We start from the raw sequence: 25,057 nt of genomic DNA, 5'->3' as shown, positions 1-25,057 counted from the left end.
ATGACAACATCAATAACTACAACAATAAAAGAGAGAGAGAAAGAAAAAGAAAAAAGGTTTTATCCAGGGAGTCGGGCTGTAGCGCAGCGGGTTAAGCGCAGGTGGCACAAAGCACAAGGACCGGCATAAGGATCCCGGTTCCAACCCCGGCTCCCCACCTGCAGGGGAGTCGCTTCACAGGTGGTGAAGCAGGTCTGCAGGTGTCTATCTTTCTCTCCTCCTCTCTGTCTTCTCCTCCTCTCTCCATTTCTCTCTGTCCTATCCAACAACAACAATAATAATAACTACAACAATAAAACAACAAGGGCAACAAAAGGGAATAAATAAAATAAAATAAATATTTTTTTAAAAAAGGCTTTATCCTTAAGATAAAGAAGATACATTGCTTTTAATGAAACATACCAGAAGTAGAGAGAAATGCTTCTAGTAAAGGAATAAAGAGTATTTTCAGGGGTTAAAAAATTGGTAAGGAAATTATAAATATTCTGGTAGATGAATATGAGAACATAAAACATTTATCAATAGAATCAAGAAAACTTGATCACTGAAAGCATATCATCAGTCCCTTCAATGTACTAAAAACACCAGATGTTCATTTTTATGACAGAATTTTTTTGTATTATATTGTAACCTTTTCCCTTTTCAAGTTTTAGACCAGTGATTAACCAAAACATACATATATATCAAAAAAGTAAACATCAACTTCCTCACTTTCTTTGTATCTACAGTTTACACCAAAAGGCATACTCAGTATTTGTCAATCCAGTCCTTTTTCAGACCATCCTCTACAGGAGGACAATGCCTTTGTATTTTAAACTTTTACTGTGTTATGGAATAATCAGTAATTAGAATGATTTAAGTTACAGTGAAATTCAGAATATGAAACATTCCATTACTAATGTTTAAAAGATCCATGTTTCTTATTCTTTACAAGCATTTTGTTACACCTATATTTTTCAAAAGCTGAAGTTCATTTTCTGCTGGACTGGGGATATTATTCATAATATGGCAAGCCCCTGGTTCCCCACCTACAGGTCAGTCGATTCACAAGTGGTAAAGCAGGTCTGCAGGTGTCTATCTTTCTCTCCCCCTCCTGTCTTCCCCTCCTGTCTCCATTTCTCTCTGTCCTATCCAACAACAATGATATCAGTAACAACAACAATAATAACTACAACAATAAAACAAGGGCAACAAAAGGGAATATTTAAAATAATAATAATATGGCTAATGGCGCACAAAAGCACCCTGTTATAGAGCTTCATATACTATGATTCACAGTAGATTTTATTCAAAAATTTGTATCTTGAAATTTTCATACTTGTGTTTATGTTTCAACACCATTATATATATGAGAACATTTAATCTTCAAGAGTGCTACTAACACAGAAGGGAACTACTGCCTAAGAGTTAAAACCTCATTTCATTTAATCATATGATGACCTCTTAGTGAATGGCTTTGAAATTACAAAAGGATTCCCAAATGGTCAGAAATTAAGACTAGAGGGCTGAGAAGATAGCATAATCGTTACACAAAAAGACTTGGATGCCTGAGGGTACCATAAGCCAGAGCAGAGCAGTACTCTGGTCTCTCTTTCTCTTCTCTCTCTGCTTATATCTTACCTTGTCTCTCTTTCTCTCCCCCCCCCTTTTCTCCCTCTTCTCTCTCAAGCATAAAAATAAAGAAGAAATAAGACTAGATTTTTAGTTTGTAATGTTGACTGTACTGGGAAGCCAAGAATATTATAAGATATCAGAATTACATATTCCTAATGTTGAGAACAGTTGTTGCTTTGAAATGATTTGCCATGTGCTTTTTGGTTGGTGGCACTGTGGTTGCATTCATATGCAATTTCACAGCGCCTGGACCTACATCTTTCATTCTTATTTTTACTTCAAAGATAAGAGACAGAAAGATAGATACCACAGCATCAGATCTTATCCCAGTGCCACTGCACTATGATGTGGCCCCAGGTTATCCCTTGCCTTCTCTGCTTTATTTCCAACACAAAAAGAATTAAAAGCAATGCTCAAAACCCTTTTGCCCAAAGCTTTTATTTTCCAAAGGAAGACCAATGCCAGACCATAAAAGGGCTGGTATTGGATCAATGCCTCTTTGAATACACTGCAGTTAATCAACAGGGCTGGAGCATCACACCAGGTAGAGGTGGATTCAGTACTGGGAGGGTATTCTGGAGGAGGCAGAATGCACAGCAGTTAAGTGCAAGGTGAACAGAGCTGCAGGCAGCAGTAGTAACTTGAACCTCACCACATTCAAGGTGAGGTTTAATCTACTATGGAAAGAGGACATGGTGAGCTGGCTCAGGGTAAACACAGGCATGTGTGCAGAAAGCCTGCACAGAGTGTATTCTAGAGACACCTGCATTGCAGCGACAGCAAGTTGAGATAACTAGAGATGTAATTCATGGCCCAAGGGCTCTGTAAAAGTTGGTGCCATATTTTATTCACACGTATCTGTGAATTATCACTTCACACACTCTGAAAATAGTTGCTTTGTTTATTTGATCGTTTTCTGTTTTCTTGAGGACAGTGTCTCTATGTGTTTCTATGGTACTCTTTCCATTTGATATTTGGGAGATTTGCATCTAAAAGATGCTCCAAAAAGTATAATCATTTACATAATACAAACTGAAAATACATTTGAAGGTCATTTAATCCAGACTTGCGATCTAGAAAAGAAAATTATTAAGCAATTTAAAAGTGCAATTTTCTAAGTAACTGTTATTTAAGCTATCTCCAACAGTAGAGACTTGCCCACCATTTTTGCTAGTCTGATTACATGTTTATATTAGAATCACTAGCAATGCTGCTTTCTATTTCTCCAAGTCAACATGCTCTTGTTCAAATCCATTTCTATTGTCTAGTCCTCTGTGAACCAGGCTATCACTGCCAGTTTTCCTTAGTTCAAATTCTTTTCTTTTGTTTACCAGCTCTTGTTTTTCTGGCATACCTTTCATGCTTACAAATGCAATGTTATTATCATGTTTTCTCTCTACAGAGTTTTGAACTCTCTGATCCAGTGACATTAGTGATAGACATTAAAAGATCAAGCAACAACAGCCTACTAAGGATTTTTAAGCACTTCTATCCACACCATTTTCAGGTTATAATAGGAAACTAACAAGTTACAAAAGAGGAAAGGTTAGAGTATCATTGAAAGTGCAGGCTAGTGCTGTTGTGATGAACTGATTAAGAGACTGTAAACCATTTTGGAAACTAACTTTTTAGAGGATCACTGGTGAGCTGAGTTAAAGTGGTAGGGATAGAAAAGAATAAAGCAGGTAACTATCAGGGGAAGGCAGAATTTAGATCAGTTTTACAAAAAAAGAGCCTAGAAAGATTTTAGTTCAGTGAAGACAGATCTCTCTTTTACTTGAAAAGATAAAGATTAATTCAAGGGGAGACTGACTACACAAATTTTATTTCCACTGAAGGCCTAACAAGAAGAAATTAATTTATATCAGCAGAGAAAGAGTTTTTATTACATTTTTTTAAAATCTGCCTCAAAAATGTTATTAAATGTTTAAATATAACACTGAGAGAGAAATGTATGAAAATATAATAGTTTATACAGATTCTTTTTTAACACAAGAGAGACTCTCATACATGCATTGAGTATACAGAATATATACAGTCGGTTGTAATTTTTAAATTAAATAAAGAACTACAAGTAAATGGCATGGTCCCAGGAATCATACAAACTTAGCTTGAGTATCAGTTCTGAAAAATCCTTGAGTGTGACCTTGAATGATATATATATATATTTTTTTTTTTTTTTTTTTTTTTTTTTTACTTTTTGGTTCCCACCACCACCACCAGAAGCTCAGCTATGGCTTATGGTGGTGCAAGGGATTGAACCTGGGACTTTGGAGCCTCAGGCATGAGAGTCTTTTTGCATAACCATTATGCTATCTACTCCCACACCTAAAATATTTTTTTGGTATTAGTTTATTTCTAATTCATTGAGAGCACAGTAAACGAGTTTACTGACCAGCTTTCTGATGTAGAAAGGCTTTAAAGACATCACTATTAAGAGGCCGAGCATTGGTGCACCTAGTGCACATATTACCAAACACATGGAGCCAGGTTCTAGTCCCTGCTCTCCACCTACAAGGATAACATTTCACAGGTCTATAAGTGTCTTTCTCTCCCTTTATCCCTGACTCCCCACCCTTACTCAATTTTTCTCTGTCCTATCTAATAAAAATAATTAGAGGAAGTCGGGCGGTAGCGCAGCGGGTTAAGCGCACAGTGTAAGGATCCCAGTTTGAGCCCTGGCTCCTCACCTGCAGGGACGTTGCTTCACAAGCAGTGAAGTTGGTCTGCAGGTGTCTCTCTTTCTCTCTCTTTCTCTCCCCTTCTCTGTCTTCCCTTCCTCTCTTCATTTCTCTGTCCTATCTAACAACGATGACATCAACAACAACAATAACTACAACAATAAAACAAGGGCAACAAAAGGGAAAAAATAATAATAATTAGAAATAAAAAATGGTTGCTGGGAGTCGTGGATTAGTAGTGTTGGCACCAAGACTCCACAATAACCCTGGTGGCAATAAAAATAGTCATTATTAGCATTAGCTTAAAGTTTCCAAATGTTTGAACATAACTGCAGTTCACAAATGAATCTGTGTATATGTGAGTATATATGAATTAGTTAACATTCAATATAAGTAATCAATAATATGAAAATGCTACTTTGCGGTATTTAATTATCTCTAATACCTAATCACCAAAAGGTATTTGCCTTACTTTAAAAGCAAACTTTTTGAGTTTCTAAGATCTTGTATGAAATATATATATTGTGATTATTTAACTGCAAAAACATTATATAGTCAGTTCTGCTTTAGTTATGAACTGTTTAACAAATGTATATGCTCTTTAAATTTTAACATTATATCCAAGACTTTTTAAAGAAAATTTCTGTTTAAATTATGTCATTTTCTTATGTATTTCATATATTTACTTATCTCTGTGGTCATATACAGAGACATCCATATTTTTATATCAAAGTTGTATTTTTGATATATATTATATACATTTTATATCAAAAATAAATTTAAAAATATCTTGCTACTTTAATTCACAAAAAATTTCCCAAATTTACTCTATAACTTTCTGTTTTTTACAAATTTTCAACTGGATAAATTAAATATTTAATTCCTTCAGCATCACAAATAATTTTACATAAATTATGATTCTTCTTAAAAAATCAATTTTGTGTTCAAGATGAAAAAGTTTAGGCAGAATAGTATCCTCCATACAGAAGCAAGCTATAGCTATATGTTGCCATACCAGTTCTTTCCCTAAGGAGTGCCCAGGCACGCTTAATTATAGAGAGAAATCATTACTTAAAAAAAAAAAAACATGAGTCTTTAATTTCCTTGCCTTTGCTGGACTGGGGCAGTTCATTCTGCTGAATCCAGCACAGTCTGAGTAACACTTAAGCTTAGCTGAGTACACATACTGGGCTAGGTATCATTAGGTCACAGACAACAGCAGTCAGTGCTGCTTCAGTTATGGACTATCATCTGTACATAATTCATTATGTCTATAATTAAACACAGAAAGCCCCTCCCAAAGTTAGAATACTAGTGAAGCAACTGTTCTTCTTGGCAAGTCCTCTTCTAAGTTTTGGACCACCAGATTCCTCCTGGAAACCAACCTAAGAAAGTGCTATTTGAAGTAGCACTGTTTCTGTAATGTGGAGTCAGTGTATTTCTAATTACAGTCCAGATAGTTTTGAGCACAAGTAACCAGACAAGAGTCCAGGTCAGCACTTTGGCTTGCCAGGTCAGATTTGTTTTCCTCCCACTTCTTTCCAATAATAGTTTCTCATATACACCAGAAATAGCATAGAGAACATATCTTTCCAGCTCTAAGAAATGCTCCTGAGATGAATTTTAAGCTATATGTTGAGAAACCCAGAGACATTATTTTCTCATTACATAATTTAAATTATATGCCTATTGTGGTATCTTTAGACGACTCATGTTCTAACTAAGAAACTCACTGACAGAGCTATTTTTCTTATATTTGTGTAGAAACATCACCAAATATTATAAATAAGTAATGATTTTAATAATTTTATATCCTAGACTCTGAAATGGATAGATATGTTATGTTCCTTGCTTTGTAAAAACCAAGGCATTTCACTCAAAAGAGTAAGAACTAGATGTAATATTGCTTAGATTTCACAGTTTTAGTTCTAGTACACCAAACTGAAATCAATTCAAAAAAGTATATTTATAGAAGGTTAACAAAAGAGAGAGAAAAAGTAGTAAAAGTTATAGAAATAAAGTATGATGAATTCTGACAGGCTATTCCTTGTCTTTACTATCATGATAACAGGAAATGGCACTAAATATAAGAATCTACCATAATCCTCAGCAAGGAAAGTTTTATTATAAATCAGCCATTCAGAGTAGAATCAAGTGGATAACTAGTGATCAGATTTCTGGCATTCATAAGCTGTGTTCTAGTGAAACACAAAGGTAATGTTATATGATGAGTAGAGTTGCCTGTGGGGCAGTAGGCACACTTGAGCACTAATTTTAGTCTGCCAATGAGCTATGGGACTCTTGGCAAGTTAGTTTTTCTAATCCACAAGATTCTCATGTATAAAATGGGAACTAAAGAAGCATATATCTAGTAAAGTGTTACAGGAATAAGGTAAGATATACAAAAACACACTACATAATAACTTCTACAAAATAGTAATTAGTAAACACTAAATAATTATATAACTATATATAGAACATAGAGAAACTATAGTAAATGTTTTGATTCTAAACAGAATGACAGGGGCCGGTTTGTGGTACACCTGGTTGAGCACCTATGTTAGAAGGTGCAAGAACCAGGGTTTGAGTACCCACTCCCCACCTGTAGGAGAAAAGCTTTGCTAGTGATGAAGCAGTGTTGCAGGTGTCTCTCTTCCTCTCTATCACCCCTTCTCTCTATTTCTGCTGTCTCTATCCAAGAAATAAAGATAATTTAAAAAATCTAAACAGAATGACAGTTTCAATTACACTTAAATTCAAGGGGTACTTATGGAAGATCTCTTAATCTACCATTTAAAATAATTTGATATATAATACTTTAGGAAAGAAATTATTAATACTATGTACATTTAGAAATTATTATTATGAGAACTATGGGTTTACTGTTTTCTATTATCCAGTCTTATTCAACTATTTATTGAATTCTCTCTGTGTGTGTTTATTTATTTATTTACTTATTTTGGATTAAGACAGAAACTGAGAGGGGAGAGGGAGAGATACCTGGAGCCCTGTTTTACTACTTGTGAAGCTTCCCTCCTTCAGGCAGGCTTAGGAGCTTAAACCTAGGTCCTTGTGCACTGAAATGTGTGTGCCACTGTCCAGCCCTATTTATTGAGTTCTTAACAACAAACCACTAAATTACTTAAAAATTTCAACTGAATTATCCTAACTGGAAAACACGCACTGCTAAATGTATTGAGAAGTATATATCTAACCAATAGATATAAACTTAAAATAAAAAATATGTTTATTCCAAACATTATAACAGGTTAAGACATGGGAAACAATTTCAAAAAATGAACTAGAATTTATATAATTGTACTCTGTCTCCACGTATTTTTAGATTCAGTCATACATAAATGTGAAGTGGTCTTTGGATTTGTACTATAGACATTTACTCTTTCTTTTTAAAGATTCATTTTTTTAAATTATCTTTATTTATTTATTTGGATAGAGACAGCCAGAAATCGAGAGGGAAGGGCGTGATAGAGAGGGAGTGAGACAGAAAGACACCTGCAGCTCTGTTTCACCATTTGTGAAGCTATCCCCCTGCAGGTGGGGTCTGGGGTCTCAAACCCTAGTCCTTGCATACTGTAACATGTGTGCTCAGCCAGGTGCACCACCACCCAGTCCCTAAAGATTCATTTTATAACAAATGTCATATAAGAGAGACTTTCATATGAGAGAAGAGAGAAAATGTCAGGAAATAGGCAGGAGTCTCAGGCATGCATGTCCAGAACCTTACTGCTGAGCTAATTCCCTGTCTAAATAGCTGATTTTTTGTCTTGTATTTTTACAAGGGGCTCCTTGCCTGCACTATGAATCCATTGCTCCTGGAGGCCATTTTTCCCTTTTGTTGCTCTTGTTGTCATTGCTGCTGCTGTTGTTGTTGGATAAGGCAGAGAAATCGAAAGAAGAGGAAGGGGAGAGAAAGACGCCTGCAGATCTGCTTCACTGCTTGTGAAGCAACCCCTCCCCCTCCCCTGCCTTCAGGTGGGGAGCTGGGGGTCTTGAACAGGGATTTTTATTTCAGTCCTTGTGCTTCGTACCATGTGCACTTAACCTATTGCTCTACTGGCTGAATCCCTAAAGATTTATTTTTTTTATATAAGACAGAAAAAACAAAAGAGAGCAAGAAATAAGCATTGATCAGCTCTGGAATAAAGTAGTAGGAGAAATTGAACCTGTGGTCTCTGGGGCTTTAGGTATGCATATTGCATGATTAATATCTGAGTGAGTAGAATCAGGATCTCACCCAAGTGACTTCACGACTTGGGACCAATTTTTCAAATAGAAACAGAGGAAGCGAGAGAAACAGCATAGCACTAGAGGTCTCTCTATTGTCATAGCACCTTCCACATGCTGCCAGGGCTCATCCTTGCCATACACGTTGCAATGCTGGCACCCTATCAGAAGAGCTATCTTTTTGACTTTGACCAACAGTTTTAATATGGAGTTTTAATTAAGGATCCTTTATAAGCTTTTACATGTATTTAGTGAATATTCACAGAGTAGAATTCCTTTTCATAATATAAAGGTTTTTTTTGCTCTGAGTTAGAGTTTATACACATAAAATAAATATTAATTATATAGTCCAGGGGAGCAAATAGTGGTGCACCAGGCTAAGCAAATACATTACCAAGTGCAACAATACAGGTTCAAGGCCCTGCTCTCCACCTGCAGGAGGGGAAGTTTCTCAAGTCCTAGAACAATACTGCAGGTGAAACTCTCCCTCTCTATCTCCTTCCCCTCTCAATTTTTCTCTGTCCTCCTCCCTTCTCTCTCCTCCTCCTCCTCTTTTTCCTTCATTTTCTTTTCCATTTACCAGAGTTCTGCTCAGCTCTGGTTTATGTTGGTGTGGGAAATTGAACCTGGGACCTCAGAGCCTCAAGCATAAGTATCTCTAATAAGTATTTCTAATAGAAAATGGACTGGCTATGCCCCCTCTAAAAAATATGACAAAGCATACAAAAACTACAAGTTTTGCATAATATAATGCAATAAAACTTTAATAGAAAAGTAATTCATTCTGAGTTATGTCAAATACACATGTGCATTTTCTCTAAGTACAATTTGCATAAGCAACTTCTAAAAGTAGGTTTATTATGCTCATAGTTAAGCCAAAAATGGTTTAAATGCTCAGTGCACATTTCTAGGATTTAACCCTGTAACTAGTACACAGTCACCAATTACTCACGGAGAAAGGATAAAATTTGGTCACTGACTATACTCAGGAACCATTATGGTTCAGAATCTTAATCCTTATAATGTATTTATTAATAACATATCTCATAATGTATCTATTAACAACTCACAATGTACCTATTAATAATAGAATGTACCTGTTAACAACTTATAGACTTATAAGTTATAGACTTAGACTTATAATATCTGTCCTTTGTATTGTTAATCAGGATACCTTGAGTGAGGAAGATTGCATAATAGTTATGCAAAGAGACTTTCTTGCCTGAGGCTTTAAAGTCACAGGCTCAATTGAGTCTCAGGCTCAATCCCTCACACCAACATAAACCAGAGTTGAGCAGAGTGCTCTAGAGGAAAAAAAGATACCTATTAAATAATCAGTTTATAGGGACCAGGTGGTGGTGCACCTGGTTGAATGCACATGTTACAATGCTCAAGGACCCGGTTTGAGCCCCCCATCCCCATCTGCAGAGGGAAAGCTTTGCAGGTGGTGAAGCAGGGCTGCAGGTGTCTCTCTTTCTCCCTATCTCCCTTACCCTCTCGATTGCTGGCTGTCTCTACCCAATAAATAAAGATAATAAAAATAAATAAATAATAATCAGTTTATTTATCAAATTGTCTTTAATAGTATCCCAAACTAGGCATGACTATTTCTATATGTATATAGTTATATGCACATATATAATAAAGTAACAAAAGTAGACACTTCAAAATGCTTCCAAAACCTTTACCTGAAGTGCTTGCCTTAATTTTCATCAAATACCTAAGAAGTAATATTATCTCTACATTATAAGTAACAAAATGAGGAATAGAAGTTAGAATCTACCACTTAAAAACTAGATCATGTGGCCTGAAACATACATATTTTAATAATGCTTTTTACAGTAAGAGCAAATGCCTTAAATTCCATACCTTACTACACTCACAAAGATTCAAACTTCTTGGGACTAAAAAAAAAATATATATATATATTTATTTATTCTCTCTGTCCCCTAGTTCAGTCTACAGTGGGTGCTTAACAAATGGTGTTGATTGACAAACAGAAGAAAATGTTTTTTCTCTGGCCCTCTATCAATCTGTTCTCTACAATGCAGCAAAAGTAACTTTTTTAAAATATAAATTTGCTAATTCCATACTCCTGCCCACTCTCCACACTAAGCCTTTTTGATTGCTCTCACAATACTTTTTCAATAAAGATTAAAATCCTTCACATTCTAGAAGGTCTTTTATGACCAGATCTTCCCCCTCTTAAAACCTCCAGATTACAAAGAACCTCTCAGTTGTTTGAATGTGCTCTGCTGTCTCCTGTACCAGGCTCTGTAAACTGCCTTTATCCTCTAACTTAATCCCCTTAATTTCTACTCATCAAATTTTAGTTCAATACTGTACAGGCAAATCTGTGATTAGGTCACTTACACTATTTTATGTTAGCACAATGTTATGTAACGGTCCTTCAAAATACTATCACCATTTTGAGTTTTTATTTAATACTTCTGAATTGTGCCTTCTCAGTGGGATACAGGTGGGTAGGAACTAGTTCTAAAAGTTCAACACTGAATTTCCTGTAACTAGTACTGACACCAATGCAAAGCACTCAGACTAGTGGCAGAGGGAGAGGGTATCAGGAACCAAGAGCACAATGCAAGAGGAAGATGTCATATGATGTGAAGATACCTATCATTGGAGTATAAGAAACTGTGCATGTAACATGAGAGGTTTCATGCTTGCTCACTGTTATTTATTTGTTTATTTGTCTAAATTTCCTCAAAAGAGTATGGGCTTGTTTTTAAATTAGTTTTTAAAAAGAATAGGGCCATCAGTGCATTGGACTACAGCATTAGACTCTCAAGAACGAGATCCTAGGTTTGATTCCAGGCATTGCCAGAGTGATGCTCTGATTCTCAATCTTTCAGAATAAGTAAACTATTAAAAAAAAAAATTGCATACAAGTGACGACTCTTTGTAAATTATTATTGCTACAAATAAAGTGACAAAAGGACTCAATATCTGTTGAGTAAAGAAATGAACAAATTCATATTATTGTTTACCTGCTCACATTAGTAAAGTTATACCAGGAAGCTAGGGATTCATTAAATGGCATCTATCATACACTTAATTGCTCCTGATTATTCATGATCCCTAGATGCCTATGTTAAAAATGCACAGAAAAATAATTATCAACAATGATACATCCTAATGTTTATAGCCATTTAAATAAGGAAAATGAATAAAAGTCACACAGTCTAGATAAAAATCTCAATATAAAGAGCCCTAAATGTAAACAAACAAAAAAAACCTAGAAATGGAAAGTTTAAATCGTAATAATCTAAGTTATATTTTCAATGATCAATCTCATTCTCACTTTAAAGCTAAAGATATAGGATTCACTATTTCTTTTAATTGCTGGGAAACTATTGGTCTCCTTAGATAAACAGATTAAGTAGGTATGCTTCTGGAGCACCTAGATGAGTATGAGTCACAGAATAAAAACTATGTACCCCATAACCATCCAATAGGACAGCATACTTAAGAACCAAGATTAAATCGCAGGGTCAAAGTATAAAAGTGATAGTTTGTTCATTTAGTCATTCTCATATTCTTCTTTCTCTTTTTCCTTGTATAATGTCTGAATCTGAAAATAACATCAACCAATAAAAACTGGACATCTTAATCATCAGACATGATGAAATAAGACAGAGGAGTAAGAGGGTTTGTGCTTTTAGCCAGCCTCTATCGTCCCCTGACCATGACACAGAATCTTTTCTGTGTTACTGCTTTCATCAGTACATAAATAAATAAATACAGATACTAGGTCTGGAAAAAAAATAACATAAGAATTAATGTGCTTTCCTTACACTAAAAGTCTAGAAATTCATGGATGCATGAGTAGTTCCAAAACACTGTTGTGCTGGAAAAAAAGGGTGTGGGGAGGGGAGCATATTCTTATTCTGTTTAGTAGTTCTTATTATATTCTGAATATTAAGGCAACTAAAATAATATCAAGGCATTTAAATAAACTAGAATGAAAACTAATGAAATCAACTGTAATTTAAATTTTGTTTAATGCTTACTTCCTATTATTATTTTTTTTTCTAAATTTCCTCAAGAGAGTATAGGCTTGTTTTTAAATTAGTTTTTAAAAAGAATGGGGCCATCAGTGCAAATACTAGCTAGTGGCAGGTTTGTTTATACTTCATCTGAACAGAAATCATCTATCCCTAGCCATCAATATATGATGTGTGTTGGGAGAGACATCCATTGCCAATTAATTAATTAGTCACTTGACAGACATGAAATGGGGGGGAAATAATCAAAATGGAGCTCATCATGAGAAGACCTCTTTTTGTTTTCCTGTGATGACTAGTGATGATCTTGGCACTCCATTTTGGATCATAATTTAAAAATGAATCAGTGCACCAGAATAATCCTGATGGATATGTTTTCTGGGTTGAATTACCTTTATGCATCACGTACTACACTGTTCAATTACTGTTTCAAATTCTGTATTTATTTAAAGAGCGCTTGCAGAATAAAATGCATTTCAGAAACATCTAATTCTGCTTCTCTTCAATATATTACTTTTTCCATGTTTTCTTCACTCTTAATTGCTCCTGATTATTCATGATCCCTAGATGCCTATGTTAAAAATGCACAGAAAAATAAAATTCTTACTTAAAACACCCTCCTACACAGAACAAGCTGTCATTGTGTCATATGTTTTCTAATTTAAGGAAAATATAAGTCATTGTCCTTCAGTAAATTGCCTTCTGCATATTGTAAAGTGGCATTGAGGCACTTAGAGCAATCTCCCTTATAAAATAATATTCATCTGCAATAATTTATTTTATATCAGTGCAGAAACAAGAAACTTCAGTTATACTATAGCAAGTCACATGTAGCTATCATATTCATAATCTACAGTTAAGTAAGGTCTGGTAGAGGAAAACTATGTTATTACTTTAGCTCTGTAAAATATAACTATAAAGTCTGATCCTAAATGTATGGAAAAGTACTGGCAAAGTAGAAGTGCAACAGAAACCAGAAAATATAACCTATATTTACTTACTTACTTATTTATTTACTTACTAAGTCAAAAAGTAATAAAAATTAAAACGCACATAAAGGCAGAGAAGAATAATATAAACCTTTACTCTCTTTCCCCATAAGCCCATACAGGCTACTGACTGTCAATTCCTAATGACCAGCCTTTTTTCTTCCTAACTAACTCCCTTTGCTGTTTAAACAATAACAAATTGTATCAAGTCTCCACTTCTCTTAAAGTCAGATGAAAGAGAACTGCCAATTTAATAAGATTTACAAGGGCTAGTTCCCCTTAGCAATGTCAGCAAAAAACAAGATATTTTTACAACAAAATACACCCATACATACAGCTTCTGATCCTACAGCATTCAAAATCAGATTTAATATTTCACTGTTTAAAATTTCCAGCCAAAAATGGCACTTATGCACGTGTTGATTGCTTTGATTTGACCCAAGAACTACCTACTTCAAATTCCGACATCTTCTGTATTGCTCAGTCATATATATCCATGTTATCTTTCTACTTCGTGTTCATAGGTCTTTATGCAATTACACAACAATATTTTTGTTGGTCACTGTCATGTACCAACAGTGGAGAAAAATACTAAAAGCAATTTTATTCATAAAGAGGGAAAATATGACTGTCACTCACTCTTTCTCTTCCCCCTCACAAATCCTAATAACAACAAATTACAGCTTGACCTCAACTAACTCAAATGCATATCGTCAGCTGAACATCTTCAAAAATAGTTTACAACCCTTCAAGTACATTTCCTGTTTCTTAGCCCATAATCCAGCAACGTCTAAAATTTTACATCTTCACAAGGCATGTAGTCATTGAGAAATATGTAACTTAATCACTAATGTTTCTAAACATTTAGTTTACCTCTCTCCCAATAGAAGAAACCACAGAAACAGCGTGATTTCTACTTAAATTGACAACTGGTGCCCTGACAATAACCACATAAGCTAGAATTCCAAGAACTGTCTTCAATTTAAACAAGAAAACTGACACATTCCCCACGCACACACACACACACAACCTGCCCCTAAGCCCACTTTCCCCACAACCCAGGGCTGATAGTTTTGTACTTGCTTGCAAAAGGCACAATACCTATCAATCCTATCTCCCTGGTCCTTTACCAAGAGTAACCAGATGGGGATGTTCAAACATTGTGCATCACCTCTCCTTCACTTATTTCTTCACCAAATGTGTGCCTGCTCATCTAGATACCTATGTGCATGGTGTGAAGGAAAAAACTGCATCCTATTAAGAAGTGCTAGCATAGTGGAGAGGTACATTAGTTGCTTAGGTAGGGCCACAGAGCAGTGAAAAATAAAAACAAGGAACAGCCAAAAGTACAGGTTGTTGTACATAGTAAGCAAATGGAGATGGCAGAAAGAGTTCCTGGGAAGAAACTCAAGCAGAAAATAAACAGGGCTGCTGTGTGGTTAATGGGAAGGAGGACTCCAGAGAGCAAAGTCAACCTGGAAGTGAGGCTACTGCAGAAGGAGTCCAGAGAGGAGTCACCCTGGATGAGGGTGCTGTGTGGCTGGTGGGAAAGAGGCTAGAGAGGGCAGTCAACTTGGAAATAGGGGTTCAGAGAGAAAAGTCAACCTGGAAATGGGGATGCTATGGAAGGAGCCCTGAGAGAAAACTCAGCCTCGAAGTGGGGGGTGCTGTGTGGTCGATGTAAAGAAAGAATCGAGAGAAGAAACTCCAACCGGAAACGGGAATGCTGTACAAGGAGTCCAGCCAGAAAACTCTGCTCAGAAGTGGGGGTGCTGTGGAAGGAGTCCAGAGAGGACAGTCAAGTTGGAAGTGGGGTGCTGTGTGCTTGGCAGGACGGAGTCCAGAGCGGACTGTCCCCCTGGAAGTGGGGGTGCTGGGTGGCTGGAGGAAACGAGCCCAGAGAGGAAACAACCCGGAAGTGGAGTGCCCTAAGAGGCAAGTCCGAGGCCCCAGCCCCGCCCGCCCCGCCTGCACCTGGGAGGCCTTACCTTGGCTGCAGTCCTTGCCGCGGAAGCCGGTCCGCGAGCAGTCGCACACGGCCTGGTCGTCCACCACGGAGCATACGCCACCGTTGAGGCACACGCCGCCCTCGCCCTCGTCGCCGGCCTCGCACGGGCTCCCGCCGCCACCGCTGCTGGGCGGCTCGTCATCCAGCTTCACCGCGCCGCTGTCCAGGGGCAGGGCCTGCGAGGCGTTGACGCGCACGTCGCGGATCCAGCCCCGGAAGGGCTCCCGCTCCCTCACGGCCGCCAGCGTCAGCTTGAGTGCCGCGGCACGCAGTTCGGGCGGCAGCCCCCCGACGAACAGGCCGCTGAACACCGTCATGTCGCGCCGCTTGGACTTGACCTCCACCCACTTGGCCTCGGCCTGGTCGATGAACAGAGTGGTGTTGCGGAACTGCCGGCGGATCCTCACGTGATGCCAGGCGCCATCGTTGACCGGGGTGTCGGCCAGCAGCGTGGCGGGCTCGGCACAGAAAATGGAGAAGCTGAGCTGCAGGCGGCCGCCGCGCGTTAAGATGAGCTCCAGGAAGTCACAGAAACCTTCGTCGTCGAAGTAGAGCACGAGCCCGCGTGCACTGCGGGTCTTGAGCTGGAAGCTCATCTCGCTCTCGCAGCACGCGTTCCACTTGGGGAAGCGCGTCCATTGGCCCTCTGCGCCGGGGAACTCCAGCCCGCTGCCCAGCTCGGCCCAGCAGCCCAGGAGCAGCAGGGAAAGACACAGCAGGACGCACCCCCCGCGCTGCAGCAGCACCGCAGTCCCCATGCTCGGGGCGGGGGTACGGCGGGGGGCTGCCGGGGCCGACAGGGTCAAAATGGGCCTGGACAGCTTGGCGTCGAAAGAAGGGTCTGGAGAGAAAGCAGGGGCAGGGTGTGGAGGAGACACGTGGGCTGTTGCCGCCACCCTGCTTTTTTTTTTTTTTTTTTTACTTAGCCCTTTTTTTCTTCTTCCAACAGCCTTGCCCTCTTTCCTTGGATTCCCCTCCCAAGCAGAAGCAGCAGACCCCAGTGGTGCAGAGCAGCCTCAGGACTTCCAGATCCAAAGGGAGGAGGAGACACTTCAGAAGCAACAGTTCTGCAAAAAGGCAGTCAGGAAGAAGTCAAGGGCAATCAGTGATCCATTTGAGTTCAATGAACGGATTGGATGGCATCAGTGGTGTCCACAAATGCTTCACTCCTCCAATGCCACCATATGCCAGGTACCATCAGTGGCAACAGAAAAGAAAAGAAAGCAGTTAAGGTCAGGAAAAGAAGTAAACACTTTGGAATCCGGATCCTTGGGTGTTTGTGAATCCCTCCAGTGATGCTCCTCCTGATACAGTGACTTAAACCATCAAGAAGAAAGGGGCTTCTAGAGCATCAGTTACTACCCCCAGAATAACTTCAAACGCCTGTTTTCTTCTGTCATATCATGGGTTCCCAGAAACAGTGTAGGCAAAGCCGAATTCCTTGTGCATGACCTCACAAGATGGACTTTGCTTTTTCCTTTTTCCCTCCCCACTAGTAGGGTTTAAACTCAAGAAGCTGTGAAATAGCCAGAAGCTGTTAGATGTAGAAATTACAACAGCTCCTCTTCTTATCTCTCCGCCTCTGCAAGGCCAAGCTAAGATGTCAGCATATCAATTGGTTCTTTGTTGGTGATGCATTTTTCGTTTTTATTTTGTCTTTTATAAGGACCCAGACATCTGCAGAGAAGTAAAATAAAAATTAAGTTCTCAAGTGTATCATTAATAATTGAATTCAGCTCAGAAACTGGGTAGATAGCCAGTCCTATTGGTATGCCAGAGGTAACCTTAACTTCTTACAAATAAGGACCTTATTTGCCCTGAGAAATACGTATGATCTAATATTTTCTGAGTTAATGTGACACTCTTACAATCAGTCTCTTTACACCCTGTAGTTTATAAATATTAAGAAGTGACCCTCCCAGAGTTATGCAGATATTTAGTGGTACCTATCTTTTACTTTTTCAGAGAAAGACTTTTATAAATCTATGAGAGGGGGAAAAAATAGTCTTCTAAGGAAAGGCTGCATATACTGTGTCCTGTTTGTATGGACAATAAAAATACAACTTATTCAAGGCTCAGCTAACAGCAGGTTTTGCAAAAGGAAGAACAAAACACACTGTCCACTAGAAGCAGCTGACTTGGACTTGTATAACATTCCTACCAATTAATTTTTCTCAGAATAATGAGATATTAATGATTTCTCAGAAATATTTTAATTGCAAACAAGTATTTTCCTTCTTTTTATTAATGGAATATGATATTTTTTAAAGCATCTATTTTTGGCAATATCTATGTCTTGGTTGCTATGATTATAAGTGTTGTAAAGATGGGTAAAGGATACAGTATTTTGTATAACATTATTGTATTCTTCATTTTCAAGAGCTTATCTGGCTGTCAGCTCTTAGGATTTGTGGAGTAAGAACAGCTGTTGGCATGTGTGTCACCTTAACTGCTAGATGCTAGTCCAAGGTGCTAGACTTTAAAATAATATCTTTGAATCACTCACTACACTATAAATCATCACTGGTTATTCAACTCTAATCTGACAGGTTCTGAAAATTATACAGAAATCTTAAATAAAAAATTGTCTCTTAAGACATTTTTAACTAAGATTTTTCCCCCCTTATAACAAAAATCACTGATGTATCATCTGGTCATGTCAGACAAATACAGATATTTTCCTAGCTATTTCCCACTACCCCCCCCCATACATCACAACACACACACACACACACACACACACACACCACAAATGTAGTGCTAGGACACAGCTCACTATCCAATTAGCACTTTTTTCTCCCTACAAGCTGAAACTAGCAGTAATTTATGGCACCGCATTGTGCTGCTGCTCCTCCATGGAAGGAGTGAGAGCATCTCTTTTCAGTACAGAGCAATCCCTACAGGTGTCAGCTGAGAGCCACCAAGCTAGGGGATCCCACTTCAAGTTCTTCCCCAGATGAAACTGATAACTGATTCTCTCTTTCAGCACACATATAACAACAACAACACATACACACACACACACTACAAACAAGCTAAAAGAAATTAAAAAAACAAAACAAAACATAGCTATTTATTATGGCTGATACATTCCACACCATCAGCAGTCACCAGCCATATCTTCTCTACTCCTGTGCCAAGCACAAAGAAAGGTGCCCTTAAAAATCATTCTAAGATAGCATGTTATTCAACATACTCTCCTTTTAAGTGGTCTCAGGAATCTGCCAATTTTCAGTCATTTACAAATTAAATCTGGAATTTCAAGATCAAGAGTGGTGCTTTGGCACCATCCACAAGCTTGTGTCTTAGAAGATCTATCTATCTATCTATCTATCTCTCTCGTTGTCTTTCTCTCCCCCCCCACCTCTCTTTAGTGACTGAGTTGGAGCTCATAAATTTACTAATATTATACAGATCACAAGACATTTCTTCACATTTCTTCCCTCCACTAATATATGTCTTGACGTTCTCTTAAAGAAATGGAATAGAAGAGGCACCACATATATATTCTTATCACAGAGGAGGTCAACTGACTCAGTTCTTAGAGGAAGCTCATTGTGTGTGAAAGAGTATCTATTTATATGGAGAAATAGGATTCTCTCTAGGTACCGGAAAAACCTGGTGAGTTTATAAATTAGAGAATGAAATAAAAGGAATTGAAAAACAATGTTACTGCAGCCAAAGCCAAAGGAAGAAGTGCTCTAATTCAAAAGCAGACGAACAGCCCCATTAATCTTTTTTTTCATTTCTAGAATCAGATTCATTCCCAAGCTGCAGGAAGGATCGATACAATAAGCTCATGGGCTGCAACTGCATTTATTTTAATGTTTCTGGCACCACATAGATACATATACACAGACACCTTTGTGTGCACCCTTCAAGATATAACATCATAAACAACCTGAATGCTTGGGAAGAATTTTCAAAAGTACCTATCTTTCCTTGCCTGGTTTGTGCAAAGTCCCTCAATACACACCCAAAATCTCCCTGGCTTTCCCGCCCAGTCTCTCAGCTCCATCCCTCAATACCAGTGTAGTTTCTTAGAGCTTGGAATCTACTGCACAAATTAAGGATAAGCACAGCATGAGGGCTAGGGATGGGAAAGAAAGATGTAGATATATCTTTTATTGCTTTGGCTTCTCATTTGCCCATTTCCTTTCTTTTGCTGTTAAATCACTGCAATCCACCTTTAAGTTACTACCCTAGTTCCACCATCTCGTCTTATTGCCGTCTATTTGAAAGGCTTCATGCAAAACAACCAAGATCTACACTCCTCTACCCTCCCACCACCCATCCTTCTCTGTGCATTTGTGGCAGATCCTGGCTCAGTTACAACGGGAAAAGATCCCCTTCTCCAGCTTGCCTCGCCCCAACCCCTCCCCCAACACCCAATTGCGCTTCTTTACCTGCCTGGTTTTCCCCTAGTTCGAGCCAGAGCCTGAAGTATGCATCGGTCAAAGCCAATTTCCTGAGGTCTGTGGGTAGGGCGACTGCCACTGCCTTTTCAGAAGCGTCAGGCTTGAGCGTCTATCTCCAGGAGTGCGGGAGGGGAGAACAAGCAGCGGAGGGGAGCAGCAGCAGGAGCAGGAGGAGGAGGAGAAGGAGGAGGAGGAGAAGGAGGAGGAGGAGGAGGAAAGGGAAAGAGCTGGGAAGGAGGAGGCGGTGGTGGAGCCCGAAAAGGCTGGGTTACGTGACGCTGGGTGCTGTCCTCCTGAAAGAGAAGGGCGGAGCTGAGCTCTCCGCAGTACCATGGAGAGCGGCGGGCTGTCCTCAGGCTGGGATCCTGGTGTGCTCGGCCCAGAGGCTCAACCCTCCAGGTCCCGGTGCAGCGGAGCCAGGGGCTTCTCTACCTTTGCTTCGCCCCCCAAGCGGAGGGAGCGGGATCCTATGATCTTGGGGGGGGGGGGGGGGCGGGGACTTGCCGCAAGCGCTTCTAACTTGTCACCACCCACCTTCCCCCACCCAAGAGAGAGGGGAGGAGGGGGGGGGGGGGGGAGAACCAAAGAACCATGTAGCCTACTGAGCATGCCCAAGCCCCTGCTAGACCCACGGAAAGCTATGTGGAGATTCCACTTCTCCGGGGTTTAGTCGTGCTTGGGAGAGGATACCTGAGAGAGTGCCAGGGAGAAGCTCTGCTACAGAAAGGAAGAGACCAAGGCGTCCGTGATGAAGATGATCTCTGGCTTTGCTTGCACGCCTGGGTTTCCTGCTTGGAACTCTTGAAAAGCTGCAGTTCTTCGAGGAAATGAAGCGACAGGCAATGATCATAGAGACTCTGCCATCCCCGCCCCTTTCAGCGTCCCTGCCCCACCCCTTACTGTGGTCCCACCCGTGTGATAGCCTCCAATCTTCACCATCTGCCTATCCTGTGCCCAAAAAGACGTGAGAAAAACTCAGAAGACCAACTTGGAGACTGGACTCAAGTCTGTCTGGCAAGATGTAATGAGTGGGAGCCTCTCCTTATCCCCCATCTTTCTATGCTCCGTTTTGGCCACTGGCATCCCGCGCTGAACCAAGTTCTGCACCTGTTTAACTCTTCCTTATGTCTCCTTCGTCCTTTTGCAGTTAGTAAAACCTGGAGAAAGTGAAACTCCTTTCAAGGCTCTAACATATTATTGGGCATGCCCAGTACACATGGCTGGATTTGGTGACAAAGGAGTTAACCCTAAGGGTGCTTACAGAATAGAGGACAGAGAAATCTGAAGTGTGTGGCTTTAAATTATTGTTTGAGTCCTATGGAAATTTAAAAATCCAAACCCTGCTATATTCTCAGTCCATGTTAGTTATGCAATAAAAACATCAAATATTTATTTCAGTATCACAAATTAATAGTGTCAGCCTCAAATACTATAAGGTTACATTAGTGTCTATAGGCCTGGTAAAGCTTGACTGTAAGAACTCGACAAATCTGGAAGTACATTGTATGTACATTAAGTTTGTGTGCACATTAACTAGTGACTGTTAGTGAGGGAAGTTTTTTTTGAGGTGTATTTGATAGTTAGCCCTTATAAAACCATTCATTCTCATTATTGCCATTATAACTATGAACTAAGTAATTATCTCATTTATTTCATATGGCTTTATGAATTTTTATCTTACTTCCAGCTACAGTCATACTACAAAGTGTTTTCACTGGGTCATGACTTATTTGTCTGCCTTTTGTGGTTTCATTTATTTTTTTATTATTTTTTGTGGTTTCATTTATTTCATTCTTCATAAATAAGCTTTAAAAATATTCACTGCAACACACACAAACATCACATTGTCTAAACTAGGATATTCAAGTATTGAACATTGCTTAATGGTTATGCAACAAGAATCTCATGTCTGAGGCTCTGAGCTCCAGGTTCAATCACCAGTACCACCATAAACCAGAGCGGAGCAGTCCTCTTCGTGCTTGCTCACTCTCTCTCACTCTCTGTATTTCTCTTTCATGAAAACAAATAAAATATTTTTATCTTTTTTAAATTATTTTTTTATTTAAGAAAGGATAAATTAACAAAACCATAGGGTAGGAGGGATACAACTCCACACAATTCCCACCACCCAATCTCCATATCCCACCCCCTCCCCTGATAGCTTTCCCATTCTCTATCCCTCTGGGAGCATGGACCCAGGGTCATTGTGGGTTGCAGAAGGTGGGAGGTCTGGCTTCTGTAATTGCTTCCCCGCTGAACATGGACATTGACATTGAACATGGTCCATACTCCCAGTCTGCCTCTCTCTTTCCCTAGTAGGGTGTGTCTCTGGGGAAGCTGAGCTCCAGGACACATTGGTGGGGTCTTCAGTCCAGGGAAGCCTGGCAGGCATCCTGATGGCATCTGGAACCTGGTGGCTGAAAAGAGAGTTAACATACAAAGCCAAACAAATTGTTGAGCAATCATGGACCCAAAACTTGGAATAGTGGAGAGGAAGTGTTAGGGGGGTACTCACTGCAAACTCTAGTGTACTTCTGCTTTCAGGTATATATTTTGCACTAGTTTATGGATAAGTGTGAACATATGTTCTCTCTCACAGAACCTGGTGTATATCTAGGTTTTGGGACTTTGTTAGAAAATGAACCACCTGGGATGGAATTAGAGAATACTATGAAAGGAAAGGTCTCACCCGAGTAATGAAGCTGAAGGGTTGTCATTCCATATGTGAAGTCTCTGGACACAGTCTGAGCTGAACCATATTGAGGTGGCAATCGTTGTGTTGATTAGGTTGTGATCGGCTGATGCAATATTATTTGGTATGGATTGGGAGAGGCATGCGGGAAAGTGGGCCCTATCCTAAGGTTCCAGGACTGGGGGGAATATAGGCTCTATAGTGGAGATGTGAGGTTCCTGCTGTCTTAGGGTTCAAAAAGACAATGGATAGTTAATGTTATCATTATTTGGTAATTGGGTTAACTTTGAAAAGCCCTTTTGTTAGGGTTTGCTGTATAGTACCCAGTGTCTTGTATATAGCTGTGCCATTGGTTGCTTCTGATCTACTTGGTCTAGGCTTTTGAGAGAGTCCGCATATCATATACACAGCCTATATATTAAAACGACTCAGTCTGTGTTTTAAAAACTTCGAGACATACAATTAATTTTCCCCCTCTCATATTAATTAACTAGTGATTTATATGACTACACTTTACTAGGGGTGTACATAAACACCATTCCCACCACCAAAAACTGTGTCCCATCCCACCCACCCACCCCCACCCCACACTGGCCCAGGAAGCGGCATGTCTACCCCTCACCACAGGGTTTTTACTTTGGTGCCCTAAAATAAAATATTTTTAAAGCACATGTATTGCAGCAACACATTTTTTTATTAGTTTGTTTCAATATTGTATCTAGTGTAAGAAATATTAACAGTCATAGGATTGATTTGTCTCTTTATTGGTAAATATGCACAGGGGGGACTATAATCACTTAACATGAAGAAAGATTACAGTGTGCTTTAGTGATAATTATTTTATTTTAAAATATCACTTCCTACATTACTTCTATGCTCTGAGTGCTAGTTTTCTCATCAGTAAAGTGAGAACAATGGAATCTCACTTCAAATGATTTGGTAACGGTAATTCCATATCTCATATTGAGTGTCTTCTCCGTTCTCTGTCTCAAGTTTCCACTTACATTAATTTAGGTTACCCCTCATTGTAACCCTAATTCTAGCATTTCATTAATTTTACTGATGAGAAAATGAAAAGAAAAAGAGATTAAGGAAATCAAGGTTACATTTATTTAGCATGTGCAGATTGAAAAACTGTTGCAGTTTCAAAACTTACATTAGCCATCCTGCAATTCTGCCTACCAAATGATAAAATACATATAGCATAGCACTTGATACAGATGTTAATTATGTTTACTTTTCCCTTTTTGAGATTTTTAAATTTTATTTTATTTATTTATTTATTTACTTATTGCCACCAGGGTTATTGCTGGGGCTCAGTGCAAAGAGTACAAATCCACTGTTCCCTATGGCCATTTTTTTTCTTTTTCTTAATTTCTTCCTTCATTCCTCCCTTCCTTTCTTTCTTTCTTTCTTTCTTTTTTTAACTAGATAGGATAGAGAAATTGAGACAGGATGGGGAGATAGAGAGAGGGAGAGAAAGATAAATACTGGTAGACCTGCTTCACTGCTCATGAAACAGATAACCTGCAGGTAGGGAGCAGAGGGTTGAACCCTAGTCTTTGGGCTCGGTAATATGTGTGCCACCACACATTCCCCACCTTTTGAAGTTTTCATCAAGAGTTCCATGAAGTGGTCCAAGAGGTGGCGCAGTGATAAGGTGTTGGGAGCAGCATTCAAGGTAAATCTCTCAGGCCCCCCAAGTGAAGGGGGATAGCCGAGAGGGGCGACGTGGGTACACCATGACCTTTGGCTGCGCTCTGCAAATTCCCCTATTATTGTTTATGCCTGGCTAGCTGATGTGGACTTGGTGGTATGTAGCTGCTCCCCTGTTTGTGCTCTGCTGATTCTGGCAGGACATATTAATCTTAAGATACAATAGTCGACTGCTGAATAATCATAATATAGTGTGTGAAAGTAAGCAAATGCCAGTTACCACTCCACTGTTTTACTGTTGTGCTCAGTTGATCATGTTCCTGGAACTAGCTACATATAGGACAATAGTAATGGGAACATAGCAACTGTAGAAGAATAAGTTTGTAGATAAATCATTAGAGAGGACAGCAAAATTGCAGTAACTTACAATAACTGATTGATCTTTAACTAACTGCCAGTAAATCATGATATCTTGTATTGTGTAGAACTATCTTGTGTGATCTTGTATTGTGTAGAACTGCTTGCTTTCTGTATAAATTTTGGAGACTCAGAAATATAGTTGCCTTGTCTTTGACATGGTCCTCCCTACTCCATTCATCTCTCATACCTTCTCTCAGGCTTATCATTGAACTTTACTCTGTGCTGGACTCTGGGACAACAATAAGGCTATGGACTCTCAAGCATGAGGTCCTGAGTTCAATCCCCAGCAGCACATATGCCAGAGTGATGTCT

At 39.2% G+C, this 25,057-nt stretch overlaps 1 protein-coding gene across 35 annotated transcripts in view; it reads right to left on the bottom strand.

Moving 5' to 3' along the window:
* NRXN1 (neurexin 1) overlaps positions 1-20,808 on the bottom strand; it is a 1,383,669-nt gene extending 1,362,861 nt beyond the window's left edge. For 21 of the 35 annotated variants that reach the window (XM_060187659.1, XM_060187664.1, XM_060187667.1 and 18 more), the window contains exons 1-2: positions 19,966-20,416; positions 15,540-17,236 (exon numbers count right to left, since the gene is read on the bottom strand). In XM_060187659.1, the coding sequence (XP_060043642.1) occupies positions 15,540-16,317 (778 nt within the window). In that variant the 5' untranslated portion in view covers positions 16,318-17,236; positions 19,966-20,416. Of the gene's footprint in view, positions 1-15,539; positions 17,237-19,965; positions 20,434-20,667 lie in introns of those variants that run through there. The other 14 variants (XM_060187662.1, XM_060187675.1, XM_060187685.1 and 11 more) reach the window with 5 other exon arrangements.
* Between the last annotated feature and the right edge of the window lie 4,249 nt (positions 20,809-25,057).

Source organism: Erinaceus europaeus, chromosome 3, assembly GCF_950295315.1.
Source record: "Erinaceus europaeus chromosome 3, mEriEur2.1, whole genome shotgun sequence".
NCBI lineage: Eukaryota > Metazoa > Chordata > Mammalia > Eulipotyphla > Erinaceidae > Erinaceus > Erinaceus europaeus.
The sequence above is the reverse complement of the archived record's forward strand: the minus strand, read 5'-3'. Positions and strand labels throughout refer to the sequence as shown.